Here is a 16,810-nt window from a genome sequence, read left to right as displayed (position 1 = left end):
ACAACAACAAATGATAAGCAAAGCACAAATATTTAAACTCCCCCAAGGCAACTGCGGCAGTATTCGAATTCAAAGACCATCTCTCAGGTTTCACAGGAAGTTTGCAACCAACAGTTTACACCCTTTCTTTCTTAAGCTCACACTTCTCATTTATGATGAAAAAAAAAGAGAATTGGTGCCATCTGTGAGGGTTTGGGATGTTATTGTGTCTCATCCTGTTTTGGTGAAACACCTGTTGAAACTGTTTACACAATCTTTAACTTCCTTGAAGAGGAATTAGATTTTAGGTAATCTGTGAAATTAAGTGCTGCTAACTAAGTGTGTCATTAACTCATCTTCCTCCAAACAATTGGTTTATTCACAGCTGACCTTATGGGTACAAAAAACGCCGGTCTGCCAAAAGACATCAACTTGTACCTGCCTTGGGGTCATTTTCTTGACTTAACAAATGGAAAAGTTGACCCTGCCATCAAATCAGTTGATAACACCAAGGTTAAGTACAGAGCACTGGATTTGGAAATGTTGGCAGCCTTTTCTATAATCTCAAACTGCTCTAATTATGCTAAATCTGAGATCTGAAATTGGCCACAAAATCTCTGATCAGTGCATCTCCAGCCGGTACTCTACGTTCTCACAAAGAGGAATTAATCATGGCTGTGTAACTGTGTGCACTAAGGACAAAGTTAAAAACAGGGCTTGTAAATTAGCACATATATAAATAATAGCGTGGACATTTACAGCTCTGTAAATAAATATCTAAAGGCTCGTGCTTCATGTCCTCCTTCCAGATGTTCCTGGCAGGAGGTGACCTCTGTCCAGTGGCAGACAGCCTGCTTCAGTGGCCACACAAACGTGGGGACCAAAAGAGAAACTCAAAGTCTGCCCAAAGTCAGAATTAGGTTACAGTAACTTCCAGAAAAAGAAAAAAAAAAGCTGAAGAGGAACAGCTGTAATAAAAGCCATGCAACCATAATGTTTAGCTTCCTCTCAGGCTCCGTTTTTGTTCTCCTGTTGAGAACAGTCCTCAAACCAAACACTCCCTCAAGCTACAGCTGTAGTGACATGCAATAATCTCACATCAGCAATCAGACGTTTCCCTAAAACAGTAAGAAAAACAACCTCATGCATGTACTGATGTTCTGATCCACATAAATCAGAACACACTGTGGAACTGGGCAAATGAATCAAAAAGCAGTGAGAAACAGATGTAGTAGATTTATGTGAATTGTGTTATTCCATATCATGATGCCAGGAAATTGGCCCTTGCAATTTAAGGGGATAATACTTAGAGCAAAGAGATGTACGTATGTATATCAGGCAGTTGACACGGCAAAGAAAGGGTGGAAGGGGAAAAAAACACGATGAGATGTATGATATATGTCAGGTGCATTTGTGAAAATGCCCCGTAGGATTTGTGTGCAAGACGCATACAAGCATTACTTATGCACATCGTACAAAAATGGAAATAAAAACCCAGGGAGAGATGATCTGAGAGTAAGTAAGAGGTCTTTCAGTTCATTAGCAGTCGTCCTTTACTGTTGGGCAGTTCCAGAATAATCATGTCAGCTGGATGCCACTGTGTCCTTGACTGTCATTGACGAGACTGCACAGCTTTGCTTTGATTTCACTTTGAGTGTGTGTGCGCGTGTGCATGTGTGTGTGTTCTGTTCTGTATATGAGAGGCTTGCTTCTGTTTACCAAATCAGCTCCACATTCTGGTGCAATAAATCTCCTTACGAATTATTTAATTCATTAAAAATCCAGAGAAAAGATGAAAAGGGAGACACTTAAACGAGGAGTATAAAATTAAAACTTCCAGCAGCGACATTGGTATAAGTTTAGATGTTATTTTTCCCAATGCTTTTAAAAAAATAATTAAATTAACTTATCTCATTAATAGAAGTATTTTCAGTTTTGGCATCATTACAAAGACAAACTTGAATAATTGTTTTAGTGGGATTGCACTGAATGTGATGCATCAATAAGCAATGAATGATTGTGAAGAGAAAGGAAAAGGATTATAGCCAAGTGCTTCGAATGAAACTGTTTGGACTTTCATGCATAGCAACAATGTTGAACATCTTTTTGTTTTTAAAAAAAACCTTTCTAAATGTTTTTAGAGTAGCATGTTTAAAATATTAGATAAAATATTATTTACCAGCTGCAAACTCAGTGCCTTATGCTTGATAATGACACATTATGTTTTTCTAGTCAAACTTTATTGGAAATTTCAGTCTTCAGCAATAAAACTACAATAACTGTATAAGTGTTGATCAACCCCGTGAACAATTGTCCTGAAATTACACTGATAAAGATTTCCAGTAAAAAGCACAAAGTTGTTTAACTATTGTTTGTTTTCTAGGTTGTAAAGAAAGGACAGAGTCAGTCACACTACACACTTTTCTCTCCCATCTGCTTTCATGGGGTTAGAAAAAGGCCAGCAGCTGACATGGAAGTGTGACATTATAAGTGTCACTGCAATGACTTCTGCCACTCATACCAAGCAAAACGACTCGTCCACTGACCCATTATCAGGGGTGTCACCTGTTTTCTGAGTCTGCTCTGGTTAAAGCCTGCTCTCTTCATTCAGCTATACTCATTTTATGTTTTCTTTTCATCATTTTGCATTAACAATCTATATTCCTTCCTTTTTCTGTCCAATCACACATTTCCTCACACCAATTTACACTCCAACCCAACAAATGCTATCTATCGTTTGATTTAGATTCTTATAATCTCTCGTGATTAATTTGTGACCAGGACTGCTTTACTATGGGGACAAAAATCCTAACTCCAATTTTTAAGGTCAATACCTAAACTACATTTTCATAATTTACAGTAGGGTTTCAAGAACTAACCGTCCATCATCAATAGGATGAGCGTTTTTTTTTATTTTTTATTTTTTAAATAAAACATATAAAACACACCTAGCTTATTTTTCAGTTAGCCTATTGATGACAAGATGCACTGATTCTTACAATATAGCTTGCTCTCTATAAAGAAGAGCTAAGTTAAATAAAAGGTTCAAATTAAATAAATAAACATCTGAAAAAGAACTTGGACATTACTTGACACCACAAAATGGCACTGCCAGGATTTTCCTTTGATCTCAGGATTGATGGTAACTGTAAAGGACAGCTTGCCGTTTTGTTCCATCAGATCGTATCATATTAGATGCTTCCCAGTGTGGCATCACATTATGTAAGATTTCCATGACTGTCAGTGATGCTCTCAGTCAACTGTGTGATTTTTTTTTCCTTTTTTTTTTTGAGCAGTCGGAGGGTTTTTCAAGTCAACCGCAGGTTGTTCAGACATCAGATGCCCACAGATGCATGTGAGCTGCACTAAGGCACCACGGTCCAACTTATAAAGAGTTACACAAAACCTTTTTCACTTTAGATTATGCAGGCAGCTTTTGTCCCATGAGGTATTACAGCTGACGCAAAAGGTTTGCTGCGGAGAATTTCCTGTTCCTCCACAGTTGGCCACCGTAGATGTCAAAGTACAGTGGGCAAAAAACAAAATGTGCATCGCACTTTTTATTTTAAAACAGGATATAAACCTCAGCATAGCTTTTCATACTCCATAATAAGGTTACACTGCTTCGTGTTTGGTCTGTCACATACAATTTGCAATAAAATACACTGAAGCTTGTGGTTGCAACGTGAACAATTTTTTTTTTTCTCCAAATTTCAAGGCGTGAGAATTATTTTGGATGTCTGCGAATGCAAACATGAGTACGTTGAAATTAAGGGGATGTTGAACTTTAGACGGATGTCAAACAGGAGCAAACACTTTGAGGAAGGTCAAAGAGGAAGTCCTTGTGTTGCTTCTGCAGCACTTGCAGCAGCACAATGATTAACAACAAACGTGGCCTTTGTACTCCTTCTGTCTTTCTATCTGGTTCCCTTTTCCACTCTGTTGCTGTTGCTGTTCTGTTGTTCCAGCTTTGTCTGATGTTATAGGCTTATATTTGCTCTCTTTTCTCTGTCTCGCTACCTCTCTGCACTCTCTTATTTCATTAAACTTGAAAAGGCTGCAGAGCAGACAACTCCACCTCTTCCTCACTAAATATCAGAGGAGTTTATGTGCAGGGAGACAGAAGGAAAATATGGACCAATTAAAGGGAGAGAAAGATCTAAAAAGGGAGCCAACGGGTTTAAGAAAAAGAAATGCAGCGAGAAAGTAAAAAAGTGAAAAAGAAAAACTGGAATGGATGAGAGAAGCTAAATAATGAGATATGCTCTAAACATGTTTGTGTTGTGTTTGAAGCATACAGTAGCAGAAAAAATAGATTTCCATGGTGTCTGAAAGGCATATTTTTCAGTGTAGCTGTTCATATCCTTCAGTTTATCATAAATAATACTCAGCCATCACTCTGGCTGCTATATAACAGTCATTCAGACTAAACTCAGCCGGTCCAACACTTCTGAAGCTGATTTAGTCTTTAAGATTCAGTGTAGAACAGATGAAACATTCTTGGAGAGATCAGTTTTCTGACAAACTTGGAACCTAAGAGAGAATAATATCAAATCTCCACACATTATGTGGAAAAAAGAGGCATAAATTATTAATAATGTTTCTGCATTTGCTTGGCAAATCCAGGCCACAAACAGCCGTCGGATCTCTCTGCGGTCCCTTGCTGATTGGGAAATTCTGCAACTCACGACGGTACGGCCTTATGTTTGGAGGATTTTACTTTTGATTCAGATGGTCAATAACATATAAATTAAAAACTAGAAGCGCTCATAAGTGTACATAGTGTGGCGGAAAGTTGTATTGTTTTGGCCATTTGTCAGAGAATGTGAACAACAATAAAAAGCTTTTTGCACTCATGGTTAGTTGTTGGGTGAAAAGAAGCTTTACAAACAACCTTATTTAAAAGTTTCTATACCGCAGTTTTACTACAGCGTTTAAGAACTGATTATAAGCAAACAGATCACAGGGAAGGATGGCTACCTTTAGCATGCACACAAGTTGTTTGTGTCAACTTGTGTGACCAAAGTGGCCAGGGTATATAAACATTTAACTAGGATCATTTGGGTAGTTTCCATTGTCATTAGACTAAATATAGTTTGACAATAAGCGGCTTCACCCAACCACTAAGAGTTAAAAAAAACAAAAACAAAAAAAAAAACATTTTTGTGTTGTCATTAGTGTTTTCTGAAAATGGCGAAAAAACATACACATTCCCACCATAGTATGATAAATTATGTATGTTGGTTGGTGAAAAGTAACACGTTTAGACAGCATCACTTGACCGCTTAGGGTCCCCTGTGGTTGTCATGGCAGAGCTTTATATGTGATTTTAGAATGTTGTTTTAAAATTTTGTTCACGTCTTTGATCTGGACCTGACAATGCTGCTTTTTTTTAGTCTAAGCTGAGGCGTACAAAAACGTGCAGGTGAAAGATTCAGCAGCAGGTTCTGGGGTGAATTCTGGTTCGCTATGAAGAATAGATGAAACCGGTGAGGATAAGCGCCGCGGATGATTTTTACATATCATCCTACAACAGTGCATGTAGCAGTTCAAGGTTTTAAGAAGACAAATAGCATGGGAGAGCAGGGTAATACGTCCTCTTCTACAACTCCTCTTGCAACAATGAGACTCTTCTCATGTTTCCTCCTCCTCTTTTCCTAACCCCGACATGCACAAACACACCTCTGCACACTCTCCAGGGGAGCTCTGGCATACCTCAGTCTGTTTGCTACAGCAACACTTTGGCACTTTAGACTATTTCTTTTCACAAATGAAACCACTGGCTCTCACACAAACTTGAATGCAACTTTGCAAAAATTCAAAAAAGGAACCATGCAAATGTAAAAATCTGACAAATGCTTGTACAAGTATTCATACTACTTTAACGTGTTTTACATTTTATCACGTTAGAACCACTAACTGCAAGTATTACAATGGAATTTAAGGAGATAGACCAAGAGGGAGTTGCACATGATTGCAACGTGAAATTATTATTTTTTTCAATCGTTAAGCAGCCAGGAGTCCCATGATCACTCTGGAGGAGCAGCAGAGTTCCTCGGCTCAGGAGGAGAAATCTGTTAACAGAACAACTTTCCGAAAACGGCCTCCGTATCCAGTTGTTGTCTTCAATCATCGATTAAAGATTTAAGATTGAAATTAATCTTTCATTAATTTAATCCTACACTAAATCAGTTTAAAGCTAATTTATCCCCAATCCAAATTTCTGAAAATCAACCTAGGTTTTGGCATAAATTTATAAACTGATATCACTGCATAACTTTATTCATTGGTTTTATTCTTACATGTTTCTTTTTTACTATTTTATTTCCAACGTTTATCAGTTTTTCATTTTATGTAGCAGTTTACCTGAGCATTACTAGCTACTTAGAGGTTTGCTGATTAATGTCAGGCTGCAGTACTTACTTTAATAATTCTGGAAACTTTGTATTTATTCTGTTTGTGCCCAAGGCTTGCCATTTAAGAAAATGAGTGCATAAACTTGAACCTATCGTTATTTACTACGCCACCTCATCGAGCAGGTATTCATGAAACAATTACTGAGCCTGAAAACTATTTGAGTATTATTTCCTGATAATTAGGTGGTGCCTTATTTAGTAAATTGATCTAAATTACTAAATTTGTTAACATTAGACTTTGGCACTTAATTATATTAATACGTGCCACTAATAATAGTTATTCCATGGATTTTATTTAATTATCATGATGATGTTTGAAACCTTTAAGAGCAAGTAGGAGCTGACCCTGTAACAGAAAGTCTTACCTACCGTTGACTGAGCAGACAAACTGAAATGCAAAGCAGTCGTCAGTCAAATTCCTCCTGCTGTCCAGGACTCGATGTTTGCAGCAGAATATCATGTGATTAAGCATAAGCTGTCTGACAGGGAAGTACGCAGGGTTAAAACAAAAAAGGAAGTGCTGCATTTTAAACTTGATAGCAACAGTATTGCATTTCACAGTGTGAATATTTTAAGAGCGCTTCTCAGTTGACCTATTGAAACTTTAAACTGCCTCTATTGCAGTGAAAACCAAAATGGTGCAAAAATACATTTCAAACACATAAATAAGAAGTCATTTCACAGCAAGATTCATTTACAGAAACACCAAGAAGTGAATTAAATTAACTAGAATAGACTTAATATAAAATACCTATCAAGTATAATACATTTCCTTCTAATTTTCTGTCTCAGTGACAAGTGTCATCATATTACAGTTTGAAATTTTGTCAAGCAAAACAGAAGAAAACATTGACAGTACATGTAGTCCTGCAGATAAACTCGACATGATGTTTAATTACTGCAAACGTGAGTTAAACTCATATCTATGTCATTCAATCATCAGCAAATATTTCAGAGGATCTCTGATGCCAAATGAAATATGTCTTGGTGTATCTGTTTGTAGCTGAACACTGCCACCAAGTGGAGAACTCAGTGAAGCACAGACTTTAAAAAAGGCAAAACTAATACTCATTCAGGAGGACTTTACTCATTCACACACAAACTGAGGTAGATGATGACAAATGTCCATCCATCCATCCATCCATCCATCCATCTTCTTCCGCTTATCCGGGATCGGGTCGCGGAAGAAGATGGCAAATGTCATCCTTTGGTAATTAGTAAGTTACTTAAAAAAATTAACGAATGTGAGAGCAGTCAGTAATGACAGCTCTTTGGTTTAATTGAAGTGGTTTCTTTGCAAATAATTAATTTCTGCTATGAAATGATGAATTTGGACAGAAAGATGCAAATGAAATAAGTAATAACTTTTCATTAATTCCTCAGTTTTCCTTTTAGATTATTGGCACTTGTTCCAAGCTTCTTAAACTGTTACTGTTATTTTGTTATTTCTGTCTAAAACCCACTTAACATTGAGACTGAGCAATACATTTACTCAGCTATCCAATAGGAAGTTTTGCTTCTGCTTATTTGTATGTTAATAACACCACAATTACAAAGAAAAGAACTACTTAGAAGTACTGTTTAATTTTTTAAAAGGAAAATCTATTTTCTGCTCTTTATATTCTAGTATTCATTTATTTATCAGAGGTTGTTATTTATTCTCCAAACAAGCTCAAGTTCAATAATCTCGACAAATCTCAACATGAGTTCATGTGAATCCAAAACACTTTTATGGTTTAAGCAGTAAGCATTATTATTTGTTTTCCATAAAATGGCTGACAATATGATAAGAAAAACAACATTTAAAATAGATTTTTCTACCCGTCCGTCTCTTAAAGGACAGCAGTTATTAATAGTAGGATCATGTGTGTCAGTCAATGTAAATAGTTTTACACAGATGAATGGAAGACTGTGCAATGTTCAAGTAAGAATAGAAACACAAACGTGTGTGTCTGTGTATGCCTGTATGTGTGTGTATCAGGGAGCAAGCAGGAGGACACAAGTGTTTAATTCAAAAGTGGGTTTTTATTTACTCCGTAAGTATGAAAAATAGCTAACAAAACCAACACAGAAATGCCAGTAAAAGAGGAGAACTCATTACACTAGACTCAAAAAAATCACAACTTACCAACCCGAGATAAATCTTTTAAACGGTCTATGTCAGAACTGATGAAAGATATACAATAACACTGCACAGTCCAGTGTAAATGTAGAATGCGTCATTATACTTTACAGGATCTGCCAGGATAACATGTCTTTGAGTTATCATCTGCATTCACTTTCCGTTTCCCAGGTCAGCGAGAGACACTTCCCAGAGGAGCTAATCAGCACCTCCACAATGTTCCTGCTGAAAAGCACCACCTCACTAGGGAGCCAATCAGGGAAACCGTTCAATTATGCTGACATGCTGAGAACCATGGCAACACACAGTAACAGATCAGGTCTGTATGCAGTGATAAAAACCATAGGAATCACATTCTAGGTATTTTAGGAATAAGACAAGCAGAGCCCTCACTTTATAGAAAACTGCATCTAATAATGCTGTACAAGCTTGGAACACTGAATTCTTGAACTAAAATTTGTAGAAACTCCAATGTAAAAAAAAAATGCTGCACATGGTGGCAAAACAGGGAACTTGTGAAATCAGGGGGTTTTTCAGAGCAAATAAGGAGTCAGATGATCTGGGCTGAAAGAAAAACTGTGATAGGAATTCACAAGACTTTAGGAGGAAACATTATTCTTAATAACTGATACACAAAATAACAACTACTAATGACAAAAACCAAAGATCCATACCAGGCTATTTAGATGTAGAGTGTCTTCACAAAAGCTTTGGTATTCTCTCAATTGTCTTTACCACAACAGAACAACTATAAATTAACAGGAGCAAGCCAAATAAACACATCATAGTATTATAACTTTGGATATTATTGTAAAAAAAACAAACACATTTTCAGTTTGACTTTTTATTTACTTTTCATTGGATCAAATCTATATTAAGCAGACAAACATGCCACAACTCTGCTAAAATACGTAAATAAACCTTCACGTTGCCCTGCAATTGAATATTTGTAAGGAGGGGTGAGGAACATACAGCAGTGCAGTTTCTCATTACGAGAAAGTTTCAGTGACATGTATATCTCATTAAAAAAGCCTGTTTCTCATTTTAATAAGATATAAAAATAGGTTTTCTGACAGATTCAAACTTTTAAAAAAAAGAAGAAAAAAAAAAGCATAGGGGCTCCCTGACTCTTTATATCCTCACTTTTGTTCTTATAGATGACATTCAAGCATCCCGCAAGATGTTACTGTTTCACTGACAAAATCATTTTTGTATAAAAAAAAAGGCCTCGTCTTACTACTTTACTGCATCTTAATGGTATGACAGGCCTTTATGCATGAAATAGTAGAGTACTCAACACATTTTAAAATAGTATAGAAATATCCTTTATTGTCCCAAAGGGGGGAAATTCCAGTCATCAAGTCAAAGCACGTAGTTTAACAGAAAAAAATAAAAACAGAAAGAAGGGAATAACAGACTGTACACGAAGGGCAAATTTACATCAGGAGGAAAAAAAAATACTTTGCAGTTATTTATGTCTTTTGAGCAACATAAGCACAACTTTTACAGTAGTTGTGTCATTCGATGACTGGGTTGTAAATTCTTTATGCTGACACAGAGCCTTTCACATTCGGTTTGGTTCTGATTGAAGTAAAGACTGCTATTAGTTCTCATCATACCACATATCCGCCCAGTGATCTCCTAAAAAGGAAGCGTCCTTACAGGTTTGACTTCCCCCGCTGCTCTGTCTTCAAGAGGATGTCAGATGCATTAAGAAAACACAGAGAGAGGAAAACAGGGGAGAGAGAGAGAATGAAGCATATGTTTGGAGGTGCCTTATTTACTTCAGTCAGTCTTCTTTTTGGGTCAAGGATGCCGTGTGTCAGAGGTCGCTCACTCTGGCTTTATCCCCCTATAATCGCTTTCTTACAACTTCTGGGTAAGCATTTCAATAGAAATCTGTTTGAAATTTGATCTTTTCGTTAAAAAAAATTCTGTTTGTGGGAGAAAACTTCTGTCAGTACTTTTCTATTATCGACTGACAATGAAATATATTACAGTAAAAAAAAAAAGTTCTATGGTTTAGTGTTCTAATTTTCATCTGAAATCGTCTGTTTGGATCAACTTGAACATCTGATGAAGCAATCCTTTATTTCCACGTTTGAAGATGATGTTATTTCTTAGGGGAAGTTGGGTAAGTCGTATTTTATCTTTCCATCATGCAGAAAGAGTGTCAGCCTCCACTTCCTCTCCCACTCTTCCAACACCTACCTTAGACATCTACTCAAGGTCAGGAGACTCAGTGGTCCTGGTCTGCCAAGCCCCCAGGGGCCACAGTGGCATTGTGTTCATGTTGTACCGTGACACCAAAAAAGTAATTTGAGTTTTTTTTTTCTTTTATTAAATTAAACAATTAAACAGTTTCATTATGTGAAGCGCGTTTGACATATTCTGTGATTATATTCAGTGTACTATTTTCTCATTTTATTGAGATGGACTCGCGTGAACTTCTCCACCCAGTGGAGCAAGTTCGCTTCACCGTCAGGACCGATGAACCAGATTCAGGCCAGCAGCATCTTTACTGCTGCTTGTACAAGAACCAAGAGGGACTATACAGTCTGTTCAGCCCCTACTTGCAACTAAAGGAACAAAGAGGTACTGTTTTACAACTTCCCCATTTGATCAACTGCTAGCAGCCCTGAAAATGAATTAAGCTCTCCCTCAGCTTTTCTCATTTTTGAGTAAAAAACGTTTTGGTGTCAAGTTAAGAATACACATTTCTGTTCTTTATTTCAACCCACATGGTTTATTTCTGCGGCGTTAAAAATACCACTGTTACCTGTTCAGCTGTGAATTATATGGAGAATGAATCTGAGTGTTAAGTAGAAATCCGAATGAGTCACGTGGTTTGCAGGTTAAATGTGCAGTTGGTTGAGATTCTACACATGGTGCAAAATAAACACTCCCATCCGCTCTACAGTAACCCCAAAAAACACACTTCTGCATGCAGGTGCTGTTTGTGGTCTCTTATTGTCCTCAGCTCTGTGGGTGTGGATAGCAGTAGTAACATCCTGCACTTCATATAGAAACTACACACACCCACAGATACACACACACACACACACGCAGACAGACAAAAAGATCAAACACTGGTACTGGTTTCCACTACTCCCACTCACAAAGGGAAGTTTGGTTAGGAACTAGGAATATGGCAGTATTGTAGATATAACACACTTCATCCATGTATTGTCTCAGTTGCAGAGGGGGCTGGTGCCTCTACCTCCAGCAGTGACTGGATGAGAGGTGGTGCTCATCCTGGACTGCTGGGTCCAAATACTGATATGTAAAACCAAGTAGGTCACAAATAACTTGCCGTTGTATCGATGGTCTAATGATCAATTCTCTGGTGTCTGGTTGTGTCCCAGATACTGTACAACCTTGATCACTCTATTTTTATTTTTATTTTTTATTTTTTTTAACGGGCAGTCTCTGTTAAAATAGCTGGAAACAGATTTTTATAATAAGTCACAATTTTGATCAAGTCTTGCTCCAGCACAGAGTTTCCTTACCCTTAAAAGGCCAAACAGATATTATAATTAGAATGATAATCTAGTATACTACTACCGCCTACTGAATTCATTTTGACATCAATTGGCAACACACTCTGGCTTAAAGTTTAAAAGTTCTGCTCATTGATTAAAACAAAGTCCTATACTCCATCAATGAATGTTGGATATGCTTTGTTATATCTCACTTAGATTACAGCAATGTTCTGTATGCTGGTTCTCTTTTGGACCGGCTTAATAATGCCCTCCTCCCCTGCTCCTGCATCCCAAAAACAGGCTTAGTGGTTCCTGGTGGTTCATTGTTCATACAGAAATGTGGGCTTAACAATAAACTGTTACATCTACTCAAAGGACATTACTTTCAAAAGGTAGATTTTATATTGTGTTTTATGCATTTTTTTGTTTGTTTGTTTGTTTGTTTGTTTGTGTAGCATATTTCAGCAGCAAGTTCAGATTTTAGGGTTCATGTTTTGCTAATTTGTACATTGTGCGACACTGGTGTTGTTTTGACTGTGCTTCAGAAATACACTTTGACTGGTCAAGATAACATTTCAGTGTTTCTCTGTTTTATGTTTTTGTCCAAACAGCTGACGCCCCGACTCCTCCCATTTCTTCGTGTCCCTCTCCGGTCTTATCCGTGCAGCCCTCCGATGGTGCGGTGACACTGGGAGACACGCTCCACTTCCGATGTAGCGTCCCAACTCACTCGAACCAGTTACAGTCGCAGTCTAGCAAGCCTGCAATGTTTCTTTTGCTGAGGGAGCAAACAGGGATAACATCTGTCATCCCGCTGCATCAGGCCAGCCAAGTGTCAAACCCTGAACCACAGCCAGGGGTCTTCAATGTGGGACCAGTAAGAGGAGGCGAGGAGGGGCAGTACACCTGCCTCTACCAGATCAACAGTAAAAAGGGATTGGTTAACTCATCTGTCAGCAATGTGGTGCAAGTCACAATTAGAGGTGAGGATTTCTGTTATTACTTCAGTAACCGATGTCTAGCCAATTCACAAGAACACCTTAAGGCAGAGGTCTCAAAACTTTTGGTCTGAGGGCCAAAATCATGAATTTGAAAACACCTTGGGAGACTCAAAAATATGTTCTTAGGTTTTCAAATACATTTCTTGTACTTTTTTTTTTTTTTTTTTTTTTTTTGACTGCCTAGTAAAAAAGTAAATGTGCAAAAGTTTATTGAAAAGAACAATATATACTTGTAGGAGAGGGATCTAAAAATCAGAGATTCAAAACACATAAAGAGTCTTTAACAGCTGTGTTTTTAACAGACAGGCATTTCTGCATTGATTGTAGGTTAGAATTTTTTTTTAAATCAAAGTTCTACAACAAGAATGGTTTTGTACATTTCTGCCACATTGGTAAATCACTTGGTTCATACATTTATTTTTTTGATAGTAGTCTGGTCTCAAAAGACTAGATACAAAGTTTGAATGATGGAGAGATAGAAATATTGACAGAGTTGAAGCTAAAAATTCAAGGATAAGATAATCATTTTTATTTACACAGATTTAGAAGTCTCTCTGGTATGTAGTTTTACAGGTTTATTGTTGACTCGGAGCATTTTGCTGCATTTTGCTCCTAGGTGTGCTTCCTGTGCCCTCCCTGGTTCTCCAGCAGCAGACAGACGTGTGGCATTTGCTCTGCACAGGATCCCCTGCATATCCTGGTTCTCTGTTCTCACTCTACGTTGCTGACAGCGAACTTCCTGTGGCAACTTACCGTGCAAAAGCTTTGCAACATCAGGTCACATTCCCTGTGCCTGTCCAGGATTCACCAGTGACCTTTTATGAGTGCCAGTACAGGGCTCTGTTGGGAAGCACGTGGAGCCTCTCTGAGAGAAGCGTCCCTCTGGCTTTAACTACAGGTACAGACCTGCTGTGCCACTATGTGCAGTGTTTTAGATGTTTTGATTTTTGACAGTTTCTTTTCCTGCTTTTTTCAGGAAATTCCCCTCCAACATCAAAAGGTAATTTCTCATTTGTTAAATCATTAAATGGGAAAGGATGGGGGAATATCTGCAGCCATGTCAGATATGAATGTATCTTTTAGCTTGTATTTAAAATGTTACTTTTCTCCTTATTTTTTGGACAATGGACGATGTGTGTGTGTGTGTGTGCGTGTGTGTGTGTGTGTGTACCAGGTGTGGACTGGCCTCTTGTACTGGGCTCCTTCTCTGCAGCCGTATTATTTCTCTGCTCGGCGGTTTTTGTGGCTGTCTTGGTTAAGAGAAAAGGTAGATTCCACAAGAAACTCCTCTTCCTTCCTTAAACTTTCTTTTCTTCATTTGCTGAAGTCGTAACATCTCACATTCTCTCATTTTCACTTCCCATAAGTCAAAGCAGCTGCCAAGGAAAAGAAGAGAAGGTAATTCGCAGCCCTAATGGATGCTGCAAAGAGCACACAGTTTCTTCACAAAATGATTGTACATTTTTGCATCGCAGGAACAATTGTCTTCCTCACACATACATCATTATGCATATCTTAAAATGAAAACCAAATGCAAATACGTTACATAAATTCAGATTGCCATTGCTCATAGGTGTGTTTATAATAAGTGGTGCCCTTTTCGCTCTGTTTCAGGCAACAAGCACAGTTCTGGACTAAAGTGCACACTCGAGACCACATTGTTGGTAAGTTCTCTTCTTCAGAATGTCATTTCCCCTTTACTATGAATGACTCAGAGCGTTTCTGCTCATTTTTCTGTCCATTTGCTTGTATAAGAATAAAACGTAAAGTCCCAACTGCATCGGAACAACACATGCTGAGAGGGTTTCTTTTAAGTGTATGTGATTGTTTTTTTCTTTGTTTTTTTCAGATCTTACTCTCAGGCGTACAAGTTTTGATTCTCAGGTATTTTTTTTTTCTTCTTTTAAATTGAAACAGGAAGTAGATAAAAATATGAGTAGTGTGGCACAGATTTGATTTTCAGCTTTATTACCATGACACCCCTAAATAAAATCCAGCGCAACAATTTACTTTCAGGCATTACATAATTATTACATAGAGACCACCTTTGTGTAATTTATTCTGAGAATAACTAGTTTACTATAGAACACTGATGAACACAGCATCAGGAGCAGAGAGGAGTCTGATGTTAGCTCTAACTGTGGCGATCCACATCTTAGATTGGAGAATCAAATGACAGGACAACTGCATGTTCTGCACAAATCAGGTTTTTATGGATAGTGACAAGAAGAGAGCTTTTGCTAAAAGGAAGCAAAAGCTGAGGTGGGAAAAGATGCTCACAGATGTTTCCTATCCAACATGGCTGATCATAAGCTATGCTTCAAAGCTGGTCAAAAGACTTATTAAAGGGAGATTCAGTCGAATAGAGACTCAGAAGACTAAATCCAAATACATGCCAGATCTTTAAGGTTTTTTGTTTTGTACTTTTGAAAACCATAGCATTTTGCCTTCGATGTCATAACATATTTTGGTCTATGTAAAGGAAAACAAACAATAAAACATTTATGGTTGCAGCTACAATGTGCAAAGGCAATACTTAATAGAGATTAATGTGTCTGATTTTGATGCTTAATAGGATCCATTTACAGGAAACCTGATGAATCTTGTGATTTGTGAGAATTTTCCTTGGTTTTGGAAGATTTCAGCACACTTTCACTGTAACAGAAAAGAGGAAGTTTCTCCACTTCTTCAGTCGGAATTTGTGGTATTTTTGTGGCCTCAGTTTGTGGATTTTCCATACAAACAACAGTAAACTTTCCCGATCTCTTTGCTGTAAACACACATTAATCATTACAAATCAACCAATCGCCCTTCCACAACGTATTTTAACTCAAACTTGGGCACACATCATTTTTCATTGGTGCTGTTGTGCACGGTTAGCACATTCTTCTCGTTAGGTGCAATTATTTTCATTAATTAGCTTGATGAAAGGCTCTCATCAGACTAAAGGCTCTGCCTCCCTGTGCAGAGCTCCTCAGCAGGCATCATAAACAAGTGAGTGCAGTCGCCAGCTGGGTTTCCCTCATGCTAGAGAGCAGGAATGTTTTCAGCAGAACAAAAAAAATGATTTTTAGGTGTATGCTTTATGTCTTGCATTAATGCGGTGTTGTTGAATAAACCAAAAAAACGTGTTTGGATTTCCATGATGGTAATTAGACTAATTAGGAATAATCATTCCCAGGGCTGTTGCTGTGAAAGCAGAGACAGAATGACAGAGAAGTTTCTTTTCACATAAACAAAACAGTTATTTAAATATTTTCCCTTAAAAGCCCCACAGACCGTAAAACTGTCTGCTTTTTTTTTTATTTTTTATGGTGGGATATAATTTGTAGTGATTTACGTGGACACAGGCTCCCGTCTGAACAACAGAGATCGTGGAATGAGGGATCATTAAAAGATTTGATTACTTTAAAATGTTTGATGACATGTCCTGGCTTTCAAAGTCCCTCACATTTCCCTCAGTTTTATCGTTACTGGCATTTTCTATTATAGACCAACACAAAGTAGAACATAATTGTAAAATAAACCAAATATACACATGCTTGAAAAAAAATAAAAATAAAACAAAACAAAAAAACTACGTCTCTCTGTCAGCTTTGGCAAGTAGTTTAAGCCCAGCCAGATTGGATAAAAAGCATCTGTGAACATCTATAAACACACACACACACACGCACACACACACACACACACACACACACGCACACACACACACACATATATATATCAGTGATTCTTGAGAATAGGGACAAAATGGGTTTTAATTTTCCCATATTTTTTTTTTTATTATTTCTCAACCTTATGTATGCAAAT

General features: G+C 37.5%; 2 protein-coding genes across 4 annotated transcripts in view; one reads left to right on the top strand and one right to left on the bottom strand.

Moving 5' to 3' along the window:
- LOC103137745 (rab11 family-interacting protein 4B) overlaps positions 1-16,706 on the bottom strand; it is a 48,902-nt gene extending 32,196 nt beyond the window's left edge. Inside the window, exon 1 of one of the 2 annotated variants that reach the window (XM_016671318.1) lies at positions 16,689-16,706. The gene's annotated coding sequence lies outside the window, so the exon portion shown is untranslated. Of the gene's footprint in view, positions 1-16,674 lie in introns of both variants that reach the window. The other variant, XM_007551645.2, reaches the window with a different exon arrangement.
- LOC103137744 (alpha-1B-glycoprotein) overlaps positions 8,306-16,810 on the top strand; it is a 10,343-nt gene continuing 1,838 nt past the window's right edge. Inside the window, exons 1-10 of one of the 2 annotated variants that reach the window (XM_016671319.1) lie at positions 8,306-8,836; positions 10,683-10,831; positions 10,950-11,112; positions 12,611-12,982; positions 13,617-13,898; positions 13,977-14,000; positions 14,175-14,267; positions 14,368-14,398; positions 14,615-14,664; positions 14,850-14,884. In XM_016671319.1, coding sequence (XP_016526805.1) covers positions 8,647-8,836; positions 10,683-10,831; positions 10,950-11,112; positions 12,611-12,982; positions 13,617-13,898; positions 13,977-14,000; positions 14,175-14,267; positions 14,368-14,398; positions 14,615-14,664; positions 14,850-14,884 — 1,389 coding nt within the window. In that variant the 5' untranslated portion in view covers positions 8,306-8,646. Of the gene's footprint in view, positions 8,837-10,218; positions 10,397-10,682; positions 10,832-10,949; positions 11,113-12,610; positions 12,983-13,616; positions 13,899-13,976; positions 14,001-14,174; positions 14,268-14,367; positions 14,399-14,614; positions 14,665-14,849; positions 14,885-16,810 lie in introns of those variants that run through there. The other variant, XM_007551644.2, reaches the window with a different exon arrangement.

This window comes from Poecilia formosa, unplaced genomic scaffold (genome assembly GCF_000485575.1).
Source record: "Poecilia formosa unplaced genomic scaffold, Poecilia_formosa-5.1.2 Scaffold43, whole genome shotgun sequence".
Lineage (NCBI taxonomy): Eukaryota > Metazoa > Chordata > Actinopteri > Cyprinodontiformes > Poeciliidae > Poecilia > Poecilia formosa.
Note: the sequence above shows the minus strand (reverse complement) of the source record. Positions and strands in the feature narration are given on the sequence as shown.